The sequence below is a fragment of the Zonotrichia leucophrys genome, chromosome 5 (genome assembly GCF_028769735.1).
Source record: "Zonotrichia leucophrys gambelii isolate GWCS_2022_RI chromosome 5, RI_Zleu_2.0, whole genome shotgun sequence".
Taxonomy (NCBI): domain Eukaryota; kingdom Metazoa; phylum Chordata; class Aves; order Passeriformes; family Passerellidae; genus Zonotrichia; species Zonotrichia leucophrys.
The window spans coordinates 27490101-27515090 of NC_088175.1; the positions used below are offsets into that span (position 1 = coordinate 27490101).

At 36.4% G+C, this 24990-nt stretch overlaps 1 protein-coding gene across 18 annotated transcripts in view; it reads left to right on the forward strand.

Annotated features, from left to right (window-relative positions):
* GPHN (gephyrin) overlaps positions 1 to 24990 on the forward strand; it is a 270224-nt gene that overhangs the window by 163038 nt on the left and 82196 nt on the right. For 9 of the 18 annotated variants that reach the window (XM_064713509.1, XM_064713496.1, XM_064713499.1 and 6 more), the window contains 5 exons: positions 4103 to 4197; positions 5957 to 6023; positions 10130 to 10402; positions 11673 to 11780; positions 16725 to 16859. In XM_064713509.1, the coding sequence (XP_064569579.1) occupies positions 4103 to 4197; positions 5957 to 6023; positions 10130 to 10402; positions 11673 to 11780; positions 16725 to 16859 (678 nt within the window). The remainder of the gene's footprint in view (positions 1 to 4102; positions 4198 to 5956; positions 6024 to 10129; positions 10403 to 11672; positions 11781 to 16724; positions 16860 to 24990) is intronic. The other 9 variants (XM_064713503.1, XM_064713512.1, XM_064713515.1 and 6 more) reach the window with 1 other exon arrangement.

Consider the following 24990-nt stretch of genomic DNA (forward strand, 5'->3'; position numbering starts at 1 on the left):
GTCAACTTTTGCTATGCTTAATACCTGAAAGACAAAGATAAGGAGTTTCTGAACATTTCCAGAAGAGTAGTCCTAGGTCTTTCAATTAAATCAGTCTGCATTAGGTATATCCTCCAATAACTGCCTGGGAGGGTTTCCACAGGTTAGAAGCTGATCTAACAATTTATGTGGAGGCAAAGAAAGGCAGTGAAGCAGCAGAAAACTCTGTGAAACCAATTGGCAGTGAGCCATCTGTTAAGCAACCGCAACTACGTCAAAGATGTCTAAAAATACACCAGTTGGTTTGGGAACATAATGCCCTAACTCCAATAAAAAGGCACTTTGTAAACAATCAAAAATGTGCTTTAAAATCAATTGCATTTATTCATATAGCAATGAAATATAAGCAATGAAATACTGCTTTCATAGATGTTCTTAGTAAATCCTAAATAATTAAATTGTTTGTCCCTCCTTCTCCTTTTTCGAGTGGAAACTAGCATTTTATTTCAATCCCATTGTCTCTCTCCATGGCTACCCCACGTCCCGACATTTGTCATGTCTTGTCTTCCCATTTTGCTTTTCCTGAGTTTCTCCCTCATCTATTTTCTGTCAAAGCTGCCTTGGGCAGCCTTTCTTTGTAAAACCATGGAATGGTTTGGGTTTGGAGGAAACTTAAAAATCCTCAATTTCTAACCTCCTTGCTGTTCTCCATCCCATTCACTTCATTCACTTGCCTTCTCACTATTCTCATATCTCCCCTTCTGAGAATCCTACTGCTTGGATTTCCTGCAATTCTGCCTTTCTACTTTAGATTCCTTCTTTGCACATTCCCTTGTCCTATCTAAACTGCAAACCTTGCCTTTCTTTGCAACCTCCAAGCTGGACTTTGTGCATTTGTCTTTCTCCTGAGCTCTGGCTTTTACTTTCAAGTATTTTTGTTTCTGTGGAAACCCTCTCTTCCACCTCCCTCCTATGTGGACCTGTTTTCTTTGCACTATCAACTTGTCCATCAGAAACTGGGGATGCTTTTTGGTGTTATTTTAGTGTTTTATGCAGTTTTGCTCCAGTGTTTTCCACCTACCTGAGTCACCAGACTCAGGTTCAAGAATCATTGTAAAGCTTCAGTCCTGATTAAGACATCAGTGTGACAGCTCTGAACGAAACATCATTTTTTCATGCATCTGCCCAACAGTGTCCTCACTGCTGTTGTAAGAGAGCCGAGGGCAACGGCCTTGATTTGTGATTCATCCTGTGCCAACACTATGGCCCCCTGCAGCGTGCAACAGCTGGCTGATGGTGAGACCACCAGCAAAAAAATTGCCCATAAACAAGTCTGAACAACCTTAATTCAGCCTTGCTAGAGTACTGGTAAAGTGTGATGGTGCTGAGTCACTAATTCCTTAATAGTTTCTGTGGAGGCAGGTGTTGGTACCCAGCAGTTAACTCCTGAACTGGACACAGATGAAAATCTAGATTTGATATCTCTCTTCTACCCTTCCTTCAAGCAAAAAATACTGAAAAAAGTACAAGAAAACCTGGCCACCAGGACTTTGGTACCTTGTTAGGTGAAACAAAAAGTTGTTACAGATTGCAGCATTGCTGATTTCATTCATATACATACAGCAAATTTAGAGTCTGCTTCTCGGTATGATGGTGATTTCAGCTCCTGTTCAGGGCACATGTTAAGTCATGTTATTTAAGGACATCCCAGAAGTGGACTATACAGTGGCTAATTTCAAGAGCAGATGTCACTGTAACAGTGGTTTACTTAGCAGCAGCTTTTTTTGGTTACATCCATCCAGTCCAGTCAGCCTGTAAACATGAAAACAGGAAACATTTCCTTGTTTGTAGAGGTCCATCTGTAGTAATAAACATAAGCATAAATATTTGAAACAACTATTTTTAGAAACTTGTATTGAGGATCGTACTGCTGCTTGGACTTCATGCCCTTTCAGATTTTGTTGCTTAGTCTATACATTTTTAATAATCACATTGCCTGCTAGCAGCGACATTTTGTGAAGGTCATTTTTCTTGTGAAGTTGGAGAATGGACTTGAATTTCATTGAAGGAATCCCTGAGCTGCAGGATCGTTGTTCATGGACTGTCTTGCATCTTGTACTACCTTTGAAGCCTGCTCAGAATTTTAACTAATGATATCTTCAAAGTGTCGCTGTGCTCAAGGGCAGAAAATAAATCTCAAAATGCACTTTATATTTAAAAACAGTTTTGAATAGCTTTGAAGCATGGTATTAACTGAAATGAAAAGGCATAGATACAGACTTGCTATGTATGCGCACTCAGAATTCCATGTTTCACTTACCTTTTTTATGGTCAGCAAAGTGTCTCTTCACCATTGCAATGCCTTTGTCTTCTATATTATAAAAATCACCAGGTCTATGGATGTCTTAATAATTTTTAATGTAATTGATGATTTCATACCTCAGCAGGTATGAAATCTTAAGGTATCTTAAGGTAATCTCTCTCCATGGAGGAGTTTTATTTTTGTCTACATCATTCCAAGCTCACTTCTTCTTATTTTCCCCTGTGTAAAGTCACTGGGTTGTATTTATATGACTTTTCTGTTTCTGCGTAGAGGATGGCAGATCCAAAAACCAACATGCTATGCTTGAAATACAGGAGACTGTGGTGTCAGCTACAAAATTAAAATTGCTTGATTTTTTATAAACCAAAGTTCCAGCTTCCTGTAACTGAGCACATTACAAGTTTGTTTATTAATAAAGCATTCAAAGGTTTACATGGCAGCACTGTGTGATGTCTTCTAATACTGATACTAATTTCTAATTAATTAGTATTCTGATATTCCTTTAAAAATGTCAAAAGCTAGTGATCATGTCTGAGAATATGGCCATTTGAATGTCTGTACTCTTGATGGATTTTTTTTTCTGTTTTATTTATTGCTTCATGTAAGAACCCTTACATGCAAGCGTCCTTCTTTAAGGGATGCTGTTGGGTTAATTCTGTCATTTCCCTTCTCTAGTGCTTTAGTTTTCTATTTGGAAACTAAGAGCTTACAAAAGTACAAGTATGTGATTTATAATTGAATCTTTCCCACAAAACAATTTGCCTGGGTTTTTTCTATATCAAACTGCAAAGGAAATTCAGCTTATTCAAGGTGTCCTTATACTTAAGATGTTCTTTTCTGTTTCTGTTTTGATAGTTGTACCATCAAAGCATTGTAGTTTGGCTGTAGGTTCTACTATGGATTTCACAGTTTTATCACTATTGCTATCAATTTAGTTGTGCTGAATAAGTTAGAATCTTGTTTCAGAGCATGAAGCAATATGATCCAGTGAACAGCAGCTACTGTGGGGGAAATGAAGAGAGGATGGGGCTGTAACCTGTCTTTGAGATGTTGTGTCCTAAGTTAGATGTTGGGAGACAGGACAGATTGTGTATTTGAGAAAATTTCTGTTAGGAAGTAAGGACAGAAGATTGTGCATGATTTTCCATCTGATTCCCTGTTTGGGAAAAGGATAAAAAGACAAGAATTTTCAGACTGTTTCCAGACTTTTCAATGCTCACTGTGTATGGACTGCTTATGAATAAAAGCCACCAGCCTGTGTGGAACTGCTGTTTTGCTGACATGATCAAAAGGGAAGGCCTCAGCCTCTGGCCATTATCATTACCATTTGACTATTTTCCTGCCTGCCTGCTACATGGGCTTCCCTTTGCAAATTTTTTTTTCTATCTTCTGCGCAGACTGATTCATCCTTCTCATGCCTGGGAAAATCTCAACAGGAAAATGCACAAGATTGATGCGGAAGAGAAGGCAGTTACATTCTTTGCTTATTCTCAAATACTTTTTCCTTTCTGTTGGAGGCTGACTTGTTATTTCTGTGGTGTTGATTAACACTTTTTATATTTATAGGGTCCTGACTTTTCATAACTCTCTGTAAGAATCTTCACAGTGCTGCTAAAGGTCCTTCATCCCAACTCCTTGCTTTTACACAACCAAAAGAAAACTCTATAGCATGTTTCAGTTAAGAATTTAGTAACAACATTTCTTGGATGAGGAGATGTTCCTACTTTATTTTTAGCTGGTTTCATTTTTGCCTTATCCTTCCACTTGTTCACTCAGTTTGTTATTAATCTTTGGTTGCAGGCCACTAAAGAAGTAATAGAGCGAGAGGCCCCAGGAATGGCCCTGGCAATGCTGATGGGATCACTTAATGTTACACCTCTGGGCATGCTCTCTAGGTAAGGCTGCTTCCTTCAAAATATGAGGAGGTGAACTCTTTCCACAGAATTACTTATTGTTATCCAATGACTGAGCACAAATCATTGAAGACTATCATTGTTATCAAGACCATAAGTCTTAACTTCAGAGAAGAGGCCAAATTCAAATAATGGTAATTGCACTGTCTCATTAAATTCCCTTTGTTGTCTGTGTTAGAGACTGTATCCTCCTGTGTTTTCTGTGCCGGGTTATTTGTCATATTGATGCACACTCTTAAATAGCTGCCTTTTCATTTTAGAACTGTTGTATTTTGAGGTGAGTGAAGAAATTTTCTGTGTGTATCAAGTATTAAAATGGGGTTTTTTGGCAAAAATAATCCCTTTGATAAAAACTACCGTAGCTTGTACTACCCCAGCTCTGGAGGAATACTGTTAATTTATCTCTCAAAGTCCCTGTCATGCATGCACAATCTGTGTGGTTTTCTTGAAAGCAAACACAATACTTTTGCCAGCAATGCAGTTCCTAAGCACTTTTACTTTTGCACACTCTCTTGAGAATTTTTGACAGCTCCATTTCTCTCTTGAGCCACTAGGTCTGATTATTGGCAGCTGAAATTTGAGTTTTGGGCTGCTGGTTTATTCCTTTTTTGATTATTGGGTGGTTGTACTGGACATTTAGCTTATATCGCTCAAAAATATTTAAAGCAGAGTAGAAGAGACAAGAAGATGACTACTAAAGGAGCTGTCTACCAAACGCAATTCCACTATTCCATTTTTATCCCTCTGTGGGCAGTTCTTATTTCCTTTGTTTTAAGTCTGCCATAAACTGTAACCCATGTATGGGATTTGCTGGATTGAGTTTGTACTCTGTAAGCTTGACTACTGCAACAGGAGTAAATGAACACATTTCTTTAATTCAGGCTCTTCTCTGCTGCAGTAGAGATTCCTCAGCTTGGAATTCTTTCTAAACTGGGGGTACATAGTGTGAAAGAAGGCAATATGAGAAAAGAGAGGCTAGGAGTCAGGCAATACTCAAACTGCCATTTGAAAACAACACTTCAGGCTGGCTTGAGTGTGATATCAAAAGTTCATTTGGTGGCACAGAGTGATCTCTGTGCTATTTACTTGTGAGCGTTGTGCCAGCTGTCATGGAAGTACTTGTTACCCTGCTAAAAAATGCCATGCAACCAATAAATGATGGTATAAAATGTGGATTGTCTTTGACGGTTGGTTTTGCCTTTTCTAGAGAGAGAGGGGAAACTATTAGGAAGAATTATATGTGAATTGCATAAATACAATTTTCACCTGAGAGTAACTTCCTTCTCTGCTTTTCTTATGTTTGATCTTTAAATAGAAAGAACCTATTTGAATTAATGCAACAGGCACAACTTAGTATTTTTACCTGGCTAGGGACATTGTGTTTGACACAGTCAATTACACTGCAAAGGAACCATGTGTATGACCAAATAGGGACTATATCAAATAATGTATTGGCACAAGTAAACAGTAGAATTAAGGGAGCTACACAGATCTCAAAAAAATTGAAGTCTAGCCAGTGTTTATACTATCAAATTAAGGTTAGACCCTGTCATTCTTATTTTATGCTTTATCACCTCAGCTTCTCCCAAGTTCTTTCATGAGAACATAATCAGCAAATATATTGGAAATTAAGTTTACGAAATCTGATAAATCATAGAATCTATCTTAAATGCTTTCCTTTTGTTTTGATAGTGGAGATAGTTGCATGCAAGAATTTCAGTCTGTGTTTCTTTCATTTCAGGCCTGTGTGTGGAATCAGAGGGAAAACTCTCATCATTAATCTTCCAGGTAGCAAGAAAGGGTCACAGGTAAGAAACATTCTTACTGATCTGCTAGGAAGGAACTGTGATGAGCACTTCTCCTTGTTTCAAATGGTAGAAAGTGTCCACTATAACAAATTTCACAAAAGTGAATGGAAATGCATGTTCATGTAAAGTTACCACACCATCACTCTTAGCCAAGGACCGTCCCACTCCACTCTGACTGAAGGTGCCGTGTGACCAGGACAGCTTTACATGTAGTGCAAGAGAGCACCTACTTGAGCAGGCAGTGAAGAGTCTGATGATCTCTTACACTTGCCCTTTTTTCCCTAATTAGCTGTACCTTGTCTCTGGATTGTCTCCAGCTTCCAAGAAATCATTCACTTTTATACAGAACAGGAATGCATAGTATATGGTAGAAATTGGTGGAGCATTTGTTGTTTTGATCAGCAAGAGGGAAGAAAGGGAAATAATGTTTGAGAATGTTTTTTAATCTTCTCTATATGGGTATATCAGACTTTTCACCCTTTATAAAGTTTGTTTTCTTCTTGCATTTTTCTGTTTGGATGGAGAAGTTAGAATTTTTGTCTTCATCCATGCTTTCTGTCTGACTCTATAGCTGAGAGGAAGAGAATTAAACTCCAGCAGGGATTTGTGTGTGTTAGTAAGACTAGATCTTTCACTAATTTCTTCGTAGTTGGCTGCTAGAAAAACAATCTTCTCCACAGAAATACTGCTAAGCTGAGTAGTGATCTGTACAACCTGATACAAGACTGCTGAGGAAGGTTCCCCATCAGTCACAAGAATCTATTTCTTCCAGACTCAGACTACATCTGGCCTTGTTAATAAATGTCTTTACCTCTGGCCTCTAAGAAATGTGTTCCTGGTACACATCTGATGAACCTGTGGTACCCAGGCACGGAGCAGACAGTACTGATGTGTTTAGCAGCAGCTCTGAAGTCCCTGTTTCTTAGACTTCTGTCTGGAGATACAAAAACAACATTTATATGGGCTGTCACCTGGAAGTTGAAGAGGAGATGTTTTGAATACTGTGGTCTTAAGCAGCCACCACAGGTTTTCAGATGCACTGTGGATGTGTTTCAGTTCAAGGACTCAGTGTGAGCCCTCCTATGATTCTACCATTCCTTACATCATTTCTGGAAATCTAGTGAGTCTGTGACTTAAAGGAAATTTAAAAGCCTTCAAAAGACACAAGATGCATTGGAGGATGATGAGGTGGGAGTATACCTTCCTGAAATTCAGCCAGTTACACATGAGAAATCATATATATGTACCTGTATTTAACATAGCAATGACTCCCCATTTTAAAGAGGTGATGTACCAGTAAGAAGGTTATTTCACAAGTAAATACTTCTTTTGCTGAATTAGGAGAGAGATGAAATAGCCTACAATCTCTAATAGTTTTTATTGTGTTCAGGAGCACTCCTAACCCACAGAAGCAATTGTCATTGTCCTGAGGCAATCAGACTTTAAAGATAGGTAAACTGCAGAAAGTGAATGAAGAAAAGAAATGAAAAAACATTAATAAGTATTTTAAGAGTAGTTTGATATAGGGTTAAGTAATAAAAAAGGTAATTCTACCGGAAAAAAGTCCTATGATTTCATCATACAAGCAAGCTTCTAATAAACTGATTTTTATTTGTTCCTGTCATGATGATGATCTGTCCTGTCATTTTAGTATGAGATTTCTTTTAGTATGAGACCTCTGTAAAGTCTCAGATTTGAGCAAAAACTTTCAAGATGAAGAGTGGAGAAAATTGGCCCATAAAAGACTGGATCCCAAGAACCAAAAAGGACAGATTGTCACCAGGAATTTCCCTCATTTTTCTCTTTTACCACTTGCTAATTTCCTTTCCATTGTATAAATAGGATCATATGAGAAGCTTATATAAAGCTATGAATTTGCAGCAGTATACATATTTCTTTAATAAAATATTAATGGAAAATGACAGCAGTGTAAATGCTTCACCTCAAAAATGAACTGCATGCCAAACATGCACCAGAGAACATTTGTGTGGCATATACCATTGAATCCAGATCTGCAGAAATCTTCCATTTTTGTAGGGTTTTTTTGGCTTGTTTTTAGTCTTGCAAAATATAGTTAATGTTATGGAAGAAGGAAAAGTGTGAAATGACCGGATGTTTATTAAGTCTTTGACATTTTATAATTGCAATAACAGTTGCCTAAAACAATGAGTTTCATATGCAACATGAGCTTCTGGAGGACTTACTGGGAATCTGGGCATTAACACTGAAGCCAGCAAGGCTTTATTTCACTGCTGGAGTGGGGAACATGCTTCTCTAAATAGTCAATTATTACAGTTATTGGTCAGATCAGAAATGGTTCTTTTTTCTCACTTACTTGAGATCTGCTTCTTTGCTAAAGTAATGATGGTTGTATGCTTCATTATTTTGAACCATTTTAAAATTAATGCTGTAAAGGCACAATAACTCTGCAGTTTGCAGTTACATTATAAGTCATCATCTTTATTATCTTTACGAATATGTTTTAATATACATTCATTATATACAGCTGGAGTAAACCAGATGAGTACAGCATTTGTACTCATCTGGTTTACTCCAGCTGTTTGCACTACCAACTTGAATGTTTAAAGAATTTATAAACCTATGAGGTAGTCTGACTTGTCATTCATTACTCGTAAAAAAGCAACTGAAAGGCGTGCTCTTGTTTAGAACCTTTGCAATGCTTGTGAGTCGTGTTTTACTAACAAAGTGGGATATATAAACTCCAGTAATTTCTGATGGATTCTTTGCTTGTTATTTTGTTTGCGTTATTATTTTTATTTATTGAAAATATTTATTTCATTATCAATTTATGAACTTATTAATATTACTTATTTTCTGGATAATCTAAAATATCAGAATACATTTTTTAAAATTTTCCTATGCTTGAAACAAAACTGAAGGGCAACAAAAGGAGTATTGCCAGCTTTCTCTGTCAACCTGTGTGTTCCTGACTGCATTGCCATGGCAATTATTTCTTGTGACCCTGCTATCATTCTCCAATATTTAAATGTTTGTATGCCGTCTCCTCAAATGACATGAGGAAGCTTTCTTGCGGTGCCTGGCAGAGGAATGAGACAATAGTCACAAAATGAATGAGATAGCTTCCAGATGAAAAAGAAAAGAAATGGAAAACCAAAACAAAACTGAAAAAAACCCCAAACACTTTGAGAGTAATTAAGCATTAAAGCATGTTGTCAGCAAGGGTTGTGGATTCTCTGTTGTTGGATTGTTTTTCAAGACTTTACTGAATAAGCCTTGAGAAGCCTGAGTTTCATCCTGACCCCGATCAGAGCAGGCAGCTGCAGCACATCCCGTCCTGAGCTGCTGCTTTGATCTGATGAAGCACCAGGGTATTTCAGCAGCACAGGTAGCTGAACGTGGTACTTATGTGTATGCCCATTATGGAGCAAGAGCAATTGCACAGCATCTGCAGTTTCGCTTTCTCAACCCATATAAAATAAACGTTCTAATTGTTTGTAAGATAATAGAACAAGGAAAGGTTTAAAAAATAGCTTGTTAATGAAATTTTTGGTTTTTTAGTTACATGGCATTACAATGACATCAGTGTAGTTTGTCATTCTTCCAGTATGTAAAATAGGTCCATGAATAAAAAAGGATATAATTATATAAAAGTATAATTATAAAAACCCTTATGAATGGTTCTCTAATTGTAAGGTAGCATAATAGGAAGGATTTGAAGCTAATATCCCTGCAGGGATATAGTTAATGTTTTTCTTCTGTATTTTTGTAGCATTCTGCCAGTTGCTGTGAACTGTTTTCTGTATTACATAATTACAGAAATGTAACTCTTGTTTTCAGTATTAGCTCATCACAATAGCCCTGTTGTTCAATTTACTGTACTTGCATGAAAAAAAGCAAAAATTTATAGAATAGTCACCAGATCTGTTTCTGAGTTCATTTCTCTTTTAAGAGCAGTTGCATAAGGACATTTTTTGCATAAGGACACTTTTCTGATCACGTGCATAAGGACACTTTTCTGATCACGTGAAAAGATGCACTTAAATCCCAAATATATTGAAAGAGTAAACTCCTGTTTGCAGGTGCAGGTAGCTTTTCATAGTGGTTTCTCTTCTCGTTCTGCACAGGAATGCTTTCAGTTTATACTGCCAGCCCTACCTCACGCCATTGATCTTTTGCGGGATGCCATTGTAAAAGTGAAGGAGGTACACGATGAGCTTGAAGATCTACCTTCACCACCACCTCCTCTTTCTCCTCCTCCAACCACCAGCCCTCACAAACAGACAGAAGACAAAGGAGTGCAGTGTGAGGAAGAGGAGGAAGAGAAGAAGGATAGCGGAGTTGCCTCAACAGAGGACAGTTCTTCTTCACATATAACAGCAGCAGCCATTGCAGCTAAGGTGAGTCTGGCTTCTTTCCTTAGGAGACCCTTCAGTTTCTGTCTCAGGCACTTCCCACCAACGTTCATTTGCGTGTTATGACTCTACATTGATGTCTTCGTCTCAAACAGATTTATTTCAGGTACATTTTGTAGAAGTAGAGCTTCATAAAAATATATGAATTCTGTTTTGAATTCCAGTGGGAGAAATATCATTTATTATCTTGGTGTTAACATATGTTTTATAATACCATTCTGATGTGACAGACTGGTTTTAGTGGCTTTTTATAATTCAAAGTATTCACACGCCTGAACATGCAAAGTCCAGTAGGCGGCATGTTAAGGAATCACAACAAAACTTTGCAAGCCGTAATATCTAATTTGAAATTAAAATTTTAGTTTCTGGAAACTGGTAAAAGTATGACAGACAGGTAATAATTTAAGCAGGAAACTCTCCTGATTACTGTATTCCAATGTGCATGTCTGCATAAAAGATGTGAAATTCTGCCAACAAACTAAATATCATAAAGTCTTTATAGCCTTGCTTTAACCAATAATCATAGATCAGCATTACTCAAACTAAAATAACAAATTGGAGAGTGCAAAAGAAGAAAAAATAAATAATTTGAAATTTGTAAATAATTTGTAAATAATTTGAATTCAAATTTTAAATATCTTCCCAAGAATTTTTGTACTATTTGAACAATATATGAATATTTACCTCAGTTTTATGGATTCAGTTTTTGAACAGAAAGATAATGTATCCCTGTGTGTTTGGAAACAGTTTTTTCCAAACTGCGTTATTCCATATCTACTCCAAATGTTCTGGTTTTAATTCCTATTATGAGAATTGAAAGTCTAAGTAAGTCAAAATTATATTAAACAATTTCTAAACCAAAGCAGCAACATTCTAACTCCAGAAATGTGAATTCAGGTCTGAGACATCTTGACATTTCTAAGACAGCTGCAGCTGGAGATCATCTCCCAATATACAGAAAATCCTGATTACATATGTCTTTGCAGGGATGAATTAAGGTAATTATCTTTTGCAAGTATCAGTTCTTATTATGCAAATTTTAAATTGTTTAATTTCTTTTTATGCAGGCAAAGATAAATAATATATGCCATTTTTAAAGGCAGGAAATAACTTGAGATTTCAACTGGCTGTGTTCATATGAGCTTGGCATTTTGGTATCACAGTTGTTTTCACCTCATTCATTTTTGGTCATTTGCTTGTCCAGTTTCATGTTTTCCTGTCACTGTATTCATGGCTGTTATGTGTTGTGCATTAGAAGCATCCATCCTATCCCAGTCCAGCTGTTATCATGGCTAGAGGTCAACAGCCCATCCCTGGTCTCATCAGTTATTGCCATCACACAGCAGGCAGTGCAGGAGAACTGGTAAGAGACACTTCCAAGAGGCTTTTGCACTAACACTAACTAAAAATGCTCTGCCTGCCTCCTAGCCTATGTATGCACAGACAATGCTATTTATTTCTTCTAACAAAGACACATCAGTGGTATCTTTGAGAGACCATGTTAAAGAAAATATCTGTTTAAGATAAAGGGATAAACAAGGTAAAGGTCATGTGTGTTGTCACTTAGAATAATTTATCTGCTGAGATATAATAATTGCTATAAAGCTTATGTTTCTCATTAGTCACTGGTTTTATCATCTAATATACTCAATAATTGGATATAATTAAAATAATCTCCTAAAATTACTGCTTTAGAGCTATGAAATGATACCTTTTTCCTCTTTGTCTTGTTTTGCTGCTTTTCTCTCAGTGTTTTTCTCAACATAATACAGCATTTGCACTGGGTGTTCATAGTTTGCTTTCACGACTTACAGTTTCTGCCTCATTTTTGCTTCCTGTGTAGAAGTAGAATTTCTCAAAAACAGAAGACTCTGGGAGTCAGGAAGCAATGGACTTGTTATAAATTACTGGGTTTTGGTGAATAGTAGAAAACTATTCCAGTGAATGGTAATAAAGGACCTGTTCCCTTGGGCAAATAGTAATTTAAACCATCAGTCAAATAGCCTAATGCTTCTGTATTTAAAACATAATTCTGTGTCTCTTGAAAAGTCACTTAGGAAATGTGAAAACTTTAAAGTTCACACATCTGATGATAAAGCTATATAGTACATATACATGGTTGGGTGGTTTTTTTGTTGTTGTTTTTTGGTGAGGGTTTTTTTTTGAGTTGAGGTCACTAAACTAGAATTTGCACCAAATTACTCAGTACCAATAGAACAGTTAATTTAGCCTCTAGGAAGAACACTGTTAAACTGTCATACATGTTTCTGTGTTCTTTTGCAGATGACTCTTGAGCTATTGTTTTATGCATTATATAATCCAAATCAGATCTTCAAATTCAAAGCAGAAAGTGGTTATTTTTTTTGACAGGTTATTGCGGTTTTTAAGCTGTACTTTGTTTTCAAGACATTTTTTCTCTTGTATAAAAGTCATAGTAATTGCCATCTAGAGAGCGTTTTCTCACCTCACCACCATTGTCAATCTTTGTTTCAGTTCTGAGCAAAAGAGAATAAAGAACTCATATATTTTCCTTTTTCTTATCAATGATCTTGTCAAAGTTCTCTAATATGAAAACAGAAATATTTAAACCAAAATAAAAGTACACCAGAGAAAGGCCAGGTCAGATAAAAATTGTAGAAGCCATGACTGATGGATATGGTGAATATCTTTCTCCATCACTTTCATCCATTTCTCTTTACTTTCTGTCTTTGTCAGTATGTTGCAACAGGTTTTCCACTCCAGCTAGTACAAACAGAAACTATTTTCACTAAGAACTAAGAATTTCACTGTACTCCATTTAAAGTTGTGAGATCTCTGCTCTGTATTCAGTTTATTTGAAAATGAAAGATTAATAAAAATATTAGGGAGACAAATCATAAATCCTCAGTGTGCCTTAGTGAAAGTTAGAAAAACAATCTGTCCAAAATGTTCCTGCCCTTCTTTATTCCAGGTTTCTGTGACACACAGAAATTTCTCAGGGGTTTATTAACTCTTTAACAGAGTTAACAAGAAGCTGACTTGATTATAAGGTTATATTGCCTAAATTTAATTTTTTAATATTAAAATTCAAAAACTCTCTAAATGCAGGTGAGAAAAATGAGAAATTCCCCATGTCACATTATTTTTTTTATATGGTTCTGCTAATGGAATAGACATACTAGTAGATTCACAAAATTCAGCAGGTTGTAGTGCTCCAAAGTGAATGTTAGTGCTAATTTATCTAGCAATACAGCACATTCATATTAGAAAAAGAGCAAAATTTGAACTCTGTGACCTAACTTTATACTCTCAGTGAGAAATTTTTCTCTACAATCTAGATAGGTTTATATATTAATTATTTTCTGGTAATTACATTTTATTTGAAGGTAGTGATTTGGAAATAATTCTTACTGAAATTAAGTGCCTGTGATCATCTTTTCCCTTAATCTTCAGCTTCTTTTCTGATTAATATCATGGCTGAAGTTTTACTTAAATTTTCATTTTCTCACAGGCAAAAATTAGTACTACACATGCAGTTCAGGGGAAACTGGGATTCTCTCAGTCACTTTATTGCAGAGAGAGGTTTTTATTACAAAAAGGTGATATCAGATAAAATTGTAGAAGCAATGATTGCTCAATATGGTGGGAAATAAAAATGTTTCTTGCCTGAAGGGTATGAGTATCTGGTATGAAGTATCTGGTACTCTAGAGCACCCAGAGTAAACCTAGGGAGAAATGGTTCATGATATCATTTCCAAAAGCAATATTTTTATTCATTGTGGGGTCTTGGAGTACATAAAAGGGGTAATGGACCCATACACAATCATATCAAGATGCATGCAGCTTTTTATCAAAGGAGAGTAGTTAAAAGGTATCTTGTTTGAAGAATTGAAGCTATTTTTCTTTCATTTTGTATTTTTTTTTTATTTTATGCCCTTTGAAAGTGTATTTTTTGCTGTATTTTCCTTAGCCATAGACATTAAAAAGAAGCGTTGAAAGTTGTAGCGAGTATCTATGCCAATATAAAACTTGGGGACTGTCAGCTGGTTTTGGGCTTTAATAAATTTAAGATGGGATTTCAGGGGAAAAAGTAAACAGAAGGGAAATCATGCTTCTATTACAAACCATTTGAGCATTTTGAATATCATTGATTCAGTTTACCTCTAAGATACATCTCTGAGATGTGATTTGCAAATCAGAATACTCCATGTAGAGGCCAGTTAGGCTCTGTTTCTGAAGAGGAAGATATCCCCAGCATAGCTGTTCATAGTGAAAAGAAACTCTGCTGACTTCAGAATTTACAGTGGACATTGCAGCATCAGGTGCTTAGCCTTGAAAGATCCTCTGAGGAGAGCTGACAGAAACTGACTGGCAAAAAACAGTCTAGGAACATGGTAGAGCAGAAAGGAGGCAGTTTGTGGCACTCTGAGAACAAAGTCTGTTTTCACCCAACTTATAAACAAGTTAGAAACAAAAGAAACTGTTAACAGGAGGAGGGTGGGAAATATGGTGAAATAAGATCCCCTAGGTGTAACCCAGTGTTTCTAAGTCAAGGCTGCCAAGTTAGACATAGTCATTATTTGTGGAGGGGAACCAAGGAAGTGGAAAGTGACATGTATTTAATGACACAAGTATAAGGATTGGTCATTTTAACTATACTGAGACAAGCAACAAAGCTCTCTTAACGTCCTTAAAAATGTAACAGCTACATGTTACATGTAAATGTAACCTATTTCAGCTAGGATTCAGGCTTGTTCCTGGAAGCCATACTTACCAGTGGCTTCTATCTGCCCTAAAGCCTTAGTAGGCAAGTATGCTTAAAATGCCTAGATGCAGACTGGGTTACAACATCTCCATTTATTAAAAATATCCTGCCTGGAAATTCCCAACATTCATGATTTGGCTTGACACTGGATTTTCCTTTCTTGCTTCCTTTTATTGTCTGCTGCTGACACTTTCCCCAGACACGAGGGTTCTTCTGATGCTCCTCTTAGAACATGAACATCAGGCTAATGAAGAAATTCTTAATGAAGAGAAAGATCTTAAAATATGCATGTGTATATGTATTCCTTCAAAGATCTGAATGTCTATATTTTCTGGTTAGCTGTGATAGAATTTTCCCAGAATTTTCCCTCAGTGAAGCCATGCTGACTGCTTCAAATCACCTCCCTGTCCTCCACATGCCTTAACAGGGCTTGTAGGAGGATCTGTTCTGTCATCTTCCCAGGCACAGAGCTGAGGCTGACAGGTCAGTAGTTCCCAGCTCCTCCTTTCTACCCTTTTCTAAGATGGATGCAATGTTCCCTACTTCCAGTCATCTGGGACTTCATCCTACTGCCATGACTTTTCTAATGCCATGGACAGTTGTTTCTCAACTACATCAGCCAATTCCCTCAGGACTCTGGGATTCATGTAATCAGGTCCCACATACTCATGTATGTTCATGTTCCTCAGGTGGTCATGAACCTGATCATCCCTTAGTGTGGGGCTTAATCGTCCCTCTGGCTTCAGGTCCATCCATTCAAGAAGTATGGGAGAAGAGGTTGCCAGTGAAGACTGAGGCAAAAAGTTGTTGATTTTCCCAGCCTTTCCTCATCCATTGTTGCCAGATTGCCAGTCGTTTGTCAGGAGGGATATGCTTCCCTGACTGGTACTCGAATATATTATGTGGAAAGTAAAAAAAGACTGAATTTTTAATTTTCCCCACAGAGTGTATTTTAAACCAAGTGTTGGCTTTAGATGGTGGTTTCTAATGCTTTTGCCTTCGCTCATTCCAGAGAGGCCTGTAGCTTTTGCAGCACAAGCCTTACATTGAGAATTTTTGTAGCTGAAATAAAGTCTTCATGGAATAAAGAGTATTTACTCAATGCATGACATTTCTTGTGAGAAGTTTTCTCATTGCATGACATACTTTTAGAGGGCTGCAGTAAATTTCTAGCAAAGGGTTTTCTTTTCAAAGTATTTCCCCCTGGTTAGTGAATGGAAAGTCTGCCTCCCTTCATGCCATGGTAGAAATCATTGTTGGGTTTTAAACAAAGATTTAAGAGGAAACCGTTGTTTTCTTATTCTTTCTTGTTGTAGTATGTTTGATTCATAGTTTTTTCAGAACTAGTATGTTCTGTGCTACTTCAATTAGAATGTGACCTTATATATTTCTTAGGCGTTTGTTACTGAAATTAGGAAAGTATGCCCTTAACCACTGCTAAGCACTGAGTATGAGGAGGTGTGCAAACTGAGGAGTGGGCTATTCCTGTGTTTTTGAGGCAAGGTCTTAAGTTTCACATACAGTGTATTTTTTGCTATTAATTCCGCCTCTCTTCTTTTTAAGATTCCAGATTCCATCATCTCTCGTGGTGTTCAGGTTCTCCCACGTGATACAGCCTCCCTCAGTACTACTCCTTCAGAATCTCCTCGTGCCCAAGCCACCTCTCGCCTCTCCACTGCATCCTGCCCAACACCAAAAGTAAGTACATTTATGCCTTGCAAGCTCCATGCTCAGCCCTGTAATCTATCAGATTAATGTCTTGCCTCTGCTGAACAAGGTTGGTTCGCATGCAAGGGTTGTTTCATTCTATATAACAGATAAATGCAGGACAGTGTAGCTCGTTCCACGTGTACTGGTGCAGTTTAACCTGTGGGTCCACCAACACCTTATGGTTACTGAAGTTTCATGTTATCTCTTGCACTACCTGTCATGGATATGAAATGTTAGCACCTTGAATGTATTTAGCGTCCTTCAGTATCCCCAGGAACATAGATAATCCTGCCACTGAGTAACAACGTTAACCAAACAGTATTTTATAAAAAAATATATGTGCAAATTTCTAGCCTGGGCTGGGGCAGATCTGTGCCCCACTTTATTATTGTTCAGTTTAAGACTTTCAAACCAACTGGCTTTGCTCAAACTTAGATATTTGCTGCCTGACATTTGGAAACAAAAAAACAGCCAAAATTTAATAGAAAGAAAGTTTTAATGCCAACCTTGTGGGATTATTATTCAGTTCTTAGTGATTAGACTGTACTATTTAATCACTGAGGTGAACTCTATATGTTTACTTTTTATCAGGCTTTAAATAGCATACATCAAAAGCTAAGCAAATTGACCAGTGGCAAGGCCTGTAATGTTTACCTTCAGCAGAATTCCTTTAAGCAGAAGAAAACTGTCTAAATTTGCTTTGTGTGTTCACATCACAGAGATCTTTCTGTGGCACCAGATGCTGACATAATAATAAACCAGTAGCAGATGGCAAATAATAACATTCTTCCTTATCTAACTCATGATCCTTGAAGCTTATTCTGCTTGCTAAAATGATTACCAGCATCTGCTAGTTCTTCTCTCCTACTGTCTCATTCTTTTCTGTCAGCAAACAAGATTTATGGGCAACCACCCATAGGAAATATTTTGGTTTAACCTATGGGATTTTTTTATGCAGTACTTACCTTCACTGTAATAGAATCAAAATTATTCTCATGGACAGCAAACTTGAACTTCATTATATAGTCTGCTTTTCTTAGAGATTATTCAGCAAATTCTATCTGTAAGCATCTCCTTCACTTTTTTCCTAAAAACTTGTATCTTGTGTGATAGCTTCAAAATAAAAACATGGAGCTTTTTACATTACAATGCTCAGAGCAGAAGAGCAAGACAAAACAGAGAAACTGCACTGAGCCTTATGCCCACTGATAAAACAAAATTGTCCAAAGAAAACCAAAGGTGGGCAAGTAGCAGGCATAAGTAAGAGACAGCTCTGCTGAAAATAGCTCTAGATGATACCTATGTATTTTCAGGAAGTTTGTCACAATGGGAAGGAGTAAAGCCTATCTGCTCTGAAGCAGAATGCAGTCCTCTAAACTCTCTTGATAGATTCAGAGATTATACAAGGAATGTACTGGAAGTTTGAAAAGGATTGAAAATCTGAAACTGCGTTTGGGCTATTAGTGGAGGTGAGCTCATTTCATAATTAGATCATGCTTTGGTATTTCATGTTGAGACCTGCTTTTCACATATGACTGCAAAATCAGGTTTTATTCAAAATGTGTGAGACCACAGCACTTTTATAACAGGAATTGCCATGCAACAGCTAGCTAGATGAGATTTTCTGCAGTGTATTTGATGGTGGTTTGTTACAAGCCGATATAGGAAAAAATTTAAAAAAACATACTGGAAAATAAACTTGACAGGAGATGGCATCTGTTCCTATTACTTAGGGGTTGGATTTTGCACATAAGCTTCTTTACCACTTAGACAGTTCTTGGTTCATTTTATATATTACTTTCAAAAAACAAAGAAACTACTCATTATATTTTTGTTCAGTCATTTACAGTATCCTCAAGTTTCCAAACATCATCTGAATTTATCAAGAAATGTGGTTCATTCAGATTCTTCAAGATTATCAATGTGTCTAAATGTCTTCAGTTGTTCCATTTTTCCTTTTGGATCCTGGCTTTCTAATAATGCAATATGAATTAAATTTATACTGGCCTCTTCCCCACACAGTAATGAGAATAAAAATAAATAGAATTCAGCATCCAGGTGATGTTCTGAGGTTATTTATTTTTTTTCTTTAATCTGTAAGTGTGTATCTTTTCAATATGCTCATTTGCTGGTATAGAAACTCATTTCAGGGCTCCAAAACATGCATATATGACATGAAACAAAGAAAAGGAAGTGTCGGGGGAAAAAAAAATTATTTCTTTGATTACGCTTATTTTTGGTCTAGCCACAGAGCAAGTGGCACTATATTTCTTTGTCAACTGCATATTCCAGTTTATTTTGTTGTACTGTTTTCTTGTTGCATTTTTTTGTCCTAAGTGTACATGAACCCTTACATCTCTCTTACTGAATTTGCTGAATAACACAAAGCTCTGTGTGTCTCAGGAAAAAAAAAATAATCAAGCTTCTGCAATGATGGGAGCACCTCTGTTAAATGAATGTAAGTAGCAGGTTACTAAGCTTGAGGATATTGAAGAAAAGGTATGGGAGAACAGGTTACTAATGCTCCTGATTACTAATGCACATTTTCATTATCATATTTTGGAAAACCTATTCCTGTTTATGTATACAAGCGGATCATGTAGACAAAATACAACATTTAATTGCAAATTTGCTTTACTGTTTACAACTTATCATCCATGTTTTCTGAAAATCTCTGTTTCAAGCAAAGTACTAAATGAAAAATATTGAGTTGGAACCTGGATATTTCAATCAGTTTTCATAAATGTCATTTCCTGTTAAAAGAAGTCATTCTATTTCTTGGTAGGTAGGAACTTTTTAAGACAAATTGCCATTGGGACTACTCTATGTCAGTGATCAGGTACATCCCCAAGACTAAGCAAACCAGCTTTTGTTAGCTTTTAATAAATCTCTGTAGAACACCTTTCTTGTTCTCTATAATTGTGTTTGAGTTTCAAAGAACATCGACCACTGCACAAAGAGCATTTAAACCATATTTGTAATAGATGGATCACATACAGAGGCAATCAAGTTTTACTCAGAGGAAAACTGCACTAACAGTCCTCCCTTTTCAATCATTCAACCATAAAGTTTACAGTGATTGTGACATATTTTTATCTTGTTCAATATAGTTTTGATTTTTTTAAAAGTTTCACGGCTTTCTTAACATGATTAGATGAATTTGCTGAGTAGTCACAGAAGCTTAGGATGACACAGCGTGGTTTACAAGTTTTTCTTGTCATTCGAGAAGTTGCTCAGATTATAAGATCTCACTATGTTTTTGTCTGTGTTTGGGTTTGGCATTTTCATTAGGTAAAATGCAATGTTCTTTTCAGACACAAAAACAAGTAGGGGTACCTAGGGTAAAATACTTTTAGAAATACGGAGAATTTTTTTAATGTTTGCATTACTGTTGATTCTTGGGGTTTTTTTAAGCTTACAGTATAAAACCTTTGATCCATAAATTCAGATAACTCAAAAGAATATATCCAGAATAAATGACTGAATCATTATTTCAAACTTTGAATTTTGTTCTACTCCTAGGGGGTTCATATGAGCATAAAAGAAAATTACAGTTTTCAAGTTGACGTCTTCACTTCTCCCATACATATATGATATAATCAGTACTTAATTTTTGGCAATGTTGCATGTCAAAGTCAAAGGAAGTAGATTTAGAAGACCAAGGACAGGTTTTTAATTATCACCAGGAATTCATTTCAGTGACAAGAGATGTTCAAAGTATTTCACTTTGCAAGATCATCAGTCTCACTGATGTTCCGTTCTTTCACTTCAAGGTGCAAAGTTTCTTCCAGTGTTATCTTTGATCATAAAGGATCCTAAGGAACTTGTCATAGTACTTCTAAGATGAGAGTGTGGGATTTTTTTCCATCTTGCTGCTTCATTCCCTTCACTCCTTACATTTTGCTTAAGAGAAAGTCTCTCTCTACTTTACTTGCTTGTTTTCTGTCCCTTCCCTAGCTATCCATTGTTTAGTTACACTGAACCAGACAAAACCCTCAGTAGTAAGTGAGATCCTTACATATTTGTAGTTGAAATAGATAACTTTTAATTCCTGTGTAATAAAAGTCTATAGGCTCTATTTTACAGTTAAAATGAGAAAGCAAGGCTGCTTTTCAGAATTTTTTCAAGTCTAGCAAAACAGTCATCTCACCTATCCACTGCTCCGTCCATTAACACCTTCTTTGTAACAGTACATTTAATTCTGCTAGTTGGTCCCTTTCTGTTACTCTGTTTCCTATGAAAAACTATTGTCTTTATCATTCATAAGTAGATATTCACCTAAAGACCTTATATTCCCAATGTAGAAAGAATGACACATGTAATTTATGTAAATGTTCCAGTTGCAGAGAATATCTGAAATGAAATAGCCTAGGAAAATACTTTAAAGATTTTTGGGGAAAAAAAAATGCTGATGAAAGTTGCTTCTGTGACAAAAAAAAAAAAAGCCATTGATTTCAGTAATTTCTTATGCTTACTGCTAACAAAAAATTATCTGTCATGATCCACCACTTTAATGTGAAATGTGTCCGTTGACATCCACACAATCAAATGAGTTACAAATTAATGATAAATCTGATTAATATTTATGTTTTCAGTCTATTGCTTTTTCAATATAGAATTGCTATGTGAAGTAAGCACATTAGCAGAATGCAGCAGGTGGAGTTGGCAGGAAGTTTTTGTCAATTTTTGTTGTTAGAAATTTTTCAGTAGATATGTTCAATATTTATCAGTAAAAGAAAAATCAGGTTCCTTACCAAAAATTCTTAGCTAATAATAAGATGCTGGTGAAGGTGTGTTTTAGTAAGCTGTATTGGTATCCACAGTGTAGATATTTTGTGTTCATTTGAGTGCATAATATTTTTTTCTTCTTGAAACTTACTGTTTCTCCTTAATGTGGTCATCAAAGTGAAATATGGCAAGTAGGTGAATGTATTTTAAAGTTTGAATGCGTACGCTAAATTTCCAAGTGAATTTTGTTTTGTTTTTATTTTGGAAGTTTGCATAGCTGAAGTTTTTTCTAAGTAGGAACTTGTTTGAGTAAGTAGCAGGTGCTTTGGCATGGCTGTTTAGCTGTGATTGGGTTGAAGAGCACAGAAAAGTGCCAAGAATGTTTCAGATTGTTAGGATGATCTACATAGGTGAGATCACACTCCAAGCACTGTTAGGGTTTCTTGCTTTTTCTTTTAAAAATACACACAGATGTAGTTAGATACTTGTTCCTGCTAAAACTTCCAATGTTTTCATTGTTATTTCTAGGTTTAATTTCCTCTTAGTTTTTTCAATGTACAACCCAGGATTACAGAAAATTATGCTTAATAAAAAGAGATGCTATTATAATGTGTATTTGAGTAGAAAGTGGCCCGAGTTGCCTTAGAATAAATCCTGGTTCCTAAGGCACATCAATCTACTGTATCCTCCTGTGTTCTTCTCAGCACAATGCAGCAGTGGTTTTCACATCAATTACTAATTAAGATACCAGAATATTTTCATATATTCATTACCTTTTACCCCCATTGTTTAAAATGTATAATCTTGGCAAAACATGTGGATAATGCAGACCTAGCATGTCTTATTTTTTGATTACAAACCGTGGTAGTTAACAGCATGCTGCATCTTCAAGAGTGAGACATTTTAACTAAGGAAGAAGCAATCTGGTTGCTTAGGATATTAAAAACCCCTCAAATACATCATAGTTACTAAAATCCTTTCAAAAATGGAAGATACACTTTGTAGGAAGGTCAAAAACTTCAGGGATAGTCTTTTGGGCATTTTTATTAGTACCAAAGTAGACTCATCAACAAGTCAACTCTGGAGAAGACAGACTGGGGTGAACTGCAGGCTGAACATTGGCTTTCAGTAGAATTATCTTTCTTTATTGAATATGTGTGCTTCAAGTAGTACTTTATTTATTCATACCTGGAGTTGGTATTAAATAGTATAGAAGCACCAAAATATAGTTCTCTTCCCTTAGTCATGCTGAGGAACTGTTTATTTTAGAGTAGCTGGGAATTACCTTCAGATCCAGAACATCCAGAACAATACTTGCAGTCACAGAATCAGCTACTCTTCAGACCTGTTATAGATTGAATCATACAAAGAAGCTCTAATGTGCAAAACTTCTCTACATTTGTATGTCTTAATTACTAGTTGACGTTTATTAAGCGACAGAATTTCATTCTTTTCCTGAGTCCAGTGAAAAATTTCAAACAGGTCAGAAAAGGTTACTCGGTCTTTCCCTAGAAATACTTTTTCTTCTCAAATTGTAACCATTCTCTACATGTATTCCTTCAGAAGAGAACAATCTTTCAGTACATCCTGGCTCACATATATGCATTGCATGAGTTCTAGTCTCTGTATGCTAGCACTGCATCAGATTGTCAGTTCCTCCTTAAAATGTTCTTTTCAATTAACTTTGGGAGCAAGAGTTTTCATTTCTTAGTATGCTGTCTTCCAAGGCCAAATGTTATTTTCAAGTTCTGGTAACTTCCATTTGTCATTTCTTTGAGATAGGGAGAAGATGTGCATTCTTCTCACATTAGAAGCCTTACTGAGATCTTTTCAGTTCCTATCCAAAACAAATCTCCAGTTTGAATTTTGATGTAACACAAGATGAAGGTTTTAGGGTTTGTTTAGTGGTTTGGTTTTCTTTGACCAACAGCTATGTAGTTACATTTGATTTTATCCAGCGTCTTCAGTTAGAAATTACTGTGAATGCACCTCTACAGAATTGTTTTCAGGCTACATTTTCAGTATATCTAGTTCTGGTTTTGTCACTGATTCTTATTAAGTTTGTTGGCACCTGATAATAATTTTTGTCTTGCTGAAGATGGCATCAGAAAAATATTGGCTTCCTTTTTCCATTCAGTCTTTTTTCTTTGGAGCTCTTAGTTCCTATTACATATGTCAACTGACTAAATCATGTTTCTTCATGAAAAATTATTTCAATAAGAAAACTGTGCATCCTATAGGCTGAATTTTCATATAGTCTTATGTCTATAGGAATTTGGTTTTCTTTTGTTCCTCTTCTTTAATGTCTTAGTCCATTCATACATTAATCTCATTTAAGTAACAGCTCAGCTTCTGTTCCTTCACTGACTCTTGACGTAATAAATAATCCACATCATTTATTGCTGTGTTCTTTTCTGATGAAAAAATCAGCAGTTTTTAAAATGTACCTGTGAGGATAAACAGCAATCTTCTTGTTGGTCCTTTTTTATGAAACAATTTAATGATGGTGTAACAAAGTTCAGTGCCAGATGTTATAGGAGAGATAGGTGATGCTATTTTAGAACAAAAAGGGTTTTATTCACCCTTTCATATCTGCGTATTCAAAGGCTCAACTACTGCATTCAGTAGTCTGTCCAGAATCCATACGTGTGTACCCAGCTGGTCTGGTCAGGATAGCTTGAAATGACAGAGAGGATGTGGAGCACCAGCTATGACCTTCTCTACAGCTTCTCTAGCATCCTTCTTATGCCAGTATCCTCTAAGTCAGGGTTGGATACATCTTTTATACTCTTTAGAACCTAACAGTAAAGGGGATATTTGTTTCTCCATCTGGTTCCACTTCTTGAATATGTTAGATTTTCTTGCCGTACTGTGTTCTCCTTATGTAAATGTGCTCTTTATCATTCTGATTTCATCTCAACAGCTCGACTCTGTTTTGGTCTGTAAATTATTTTAGGTTGTCTGATTTTACTGCTTGGGTATCCCCAGAAGCTGCATGAAGTGCTGTGAACTAAATGAACTACCAATCTGCATGCCATCAACATTTTTATGTTCCCTCCAATATGCTTTCTGGTGCTTCCCCATCCATACATCTCCCTCCTTTTGTCTGCCACCCTTAATATATCTGTTAGACATTCAAGGAGCGTTCTTATGCTGGTCTATATTACCTTGCTATTGAAGCAAACATGTCACAGTTTGATATTGTATCATCCTTCTACAGTTTTGCATCATCATCATCTGCATTTCGTGCACATGTGCTGGTTTTGGCTGGGGTAGGGCTGTTTGAGGCTACACAGCACTACAGCAAGCAGCAAAAGCAGCCACTAAGGAGCACTAGACTAATACACAGTCAGGCAAGTGAGCCCCATGACAATCACAGGAGCCTGCTGAT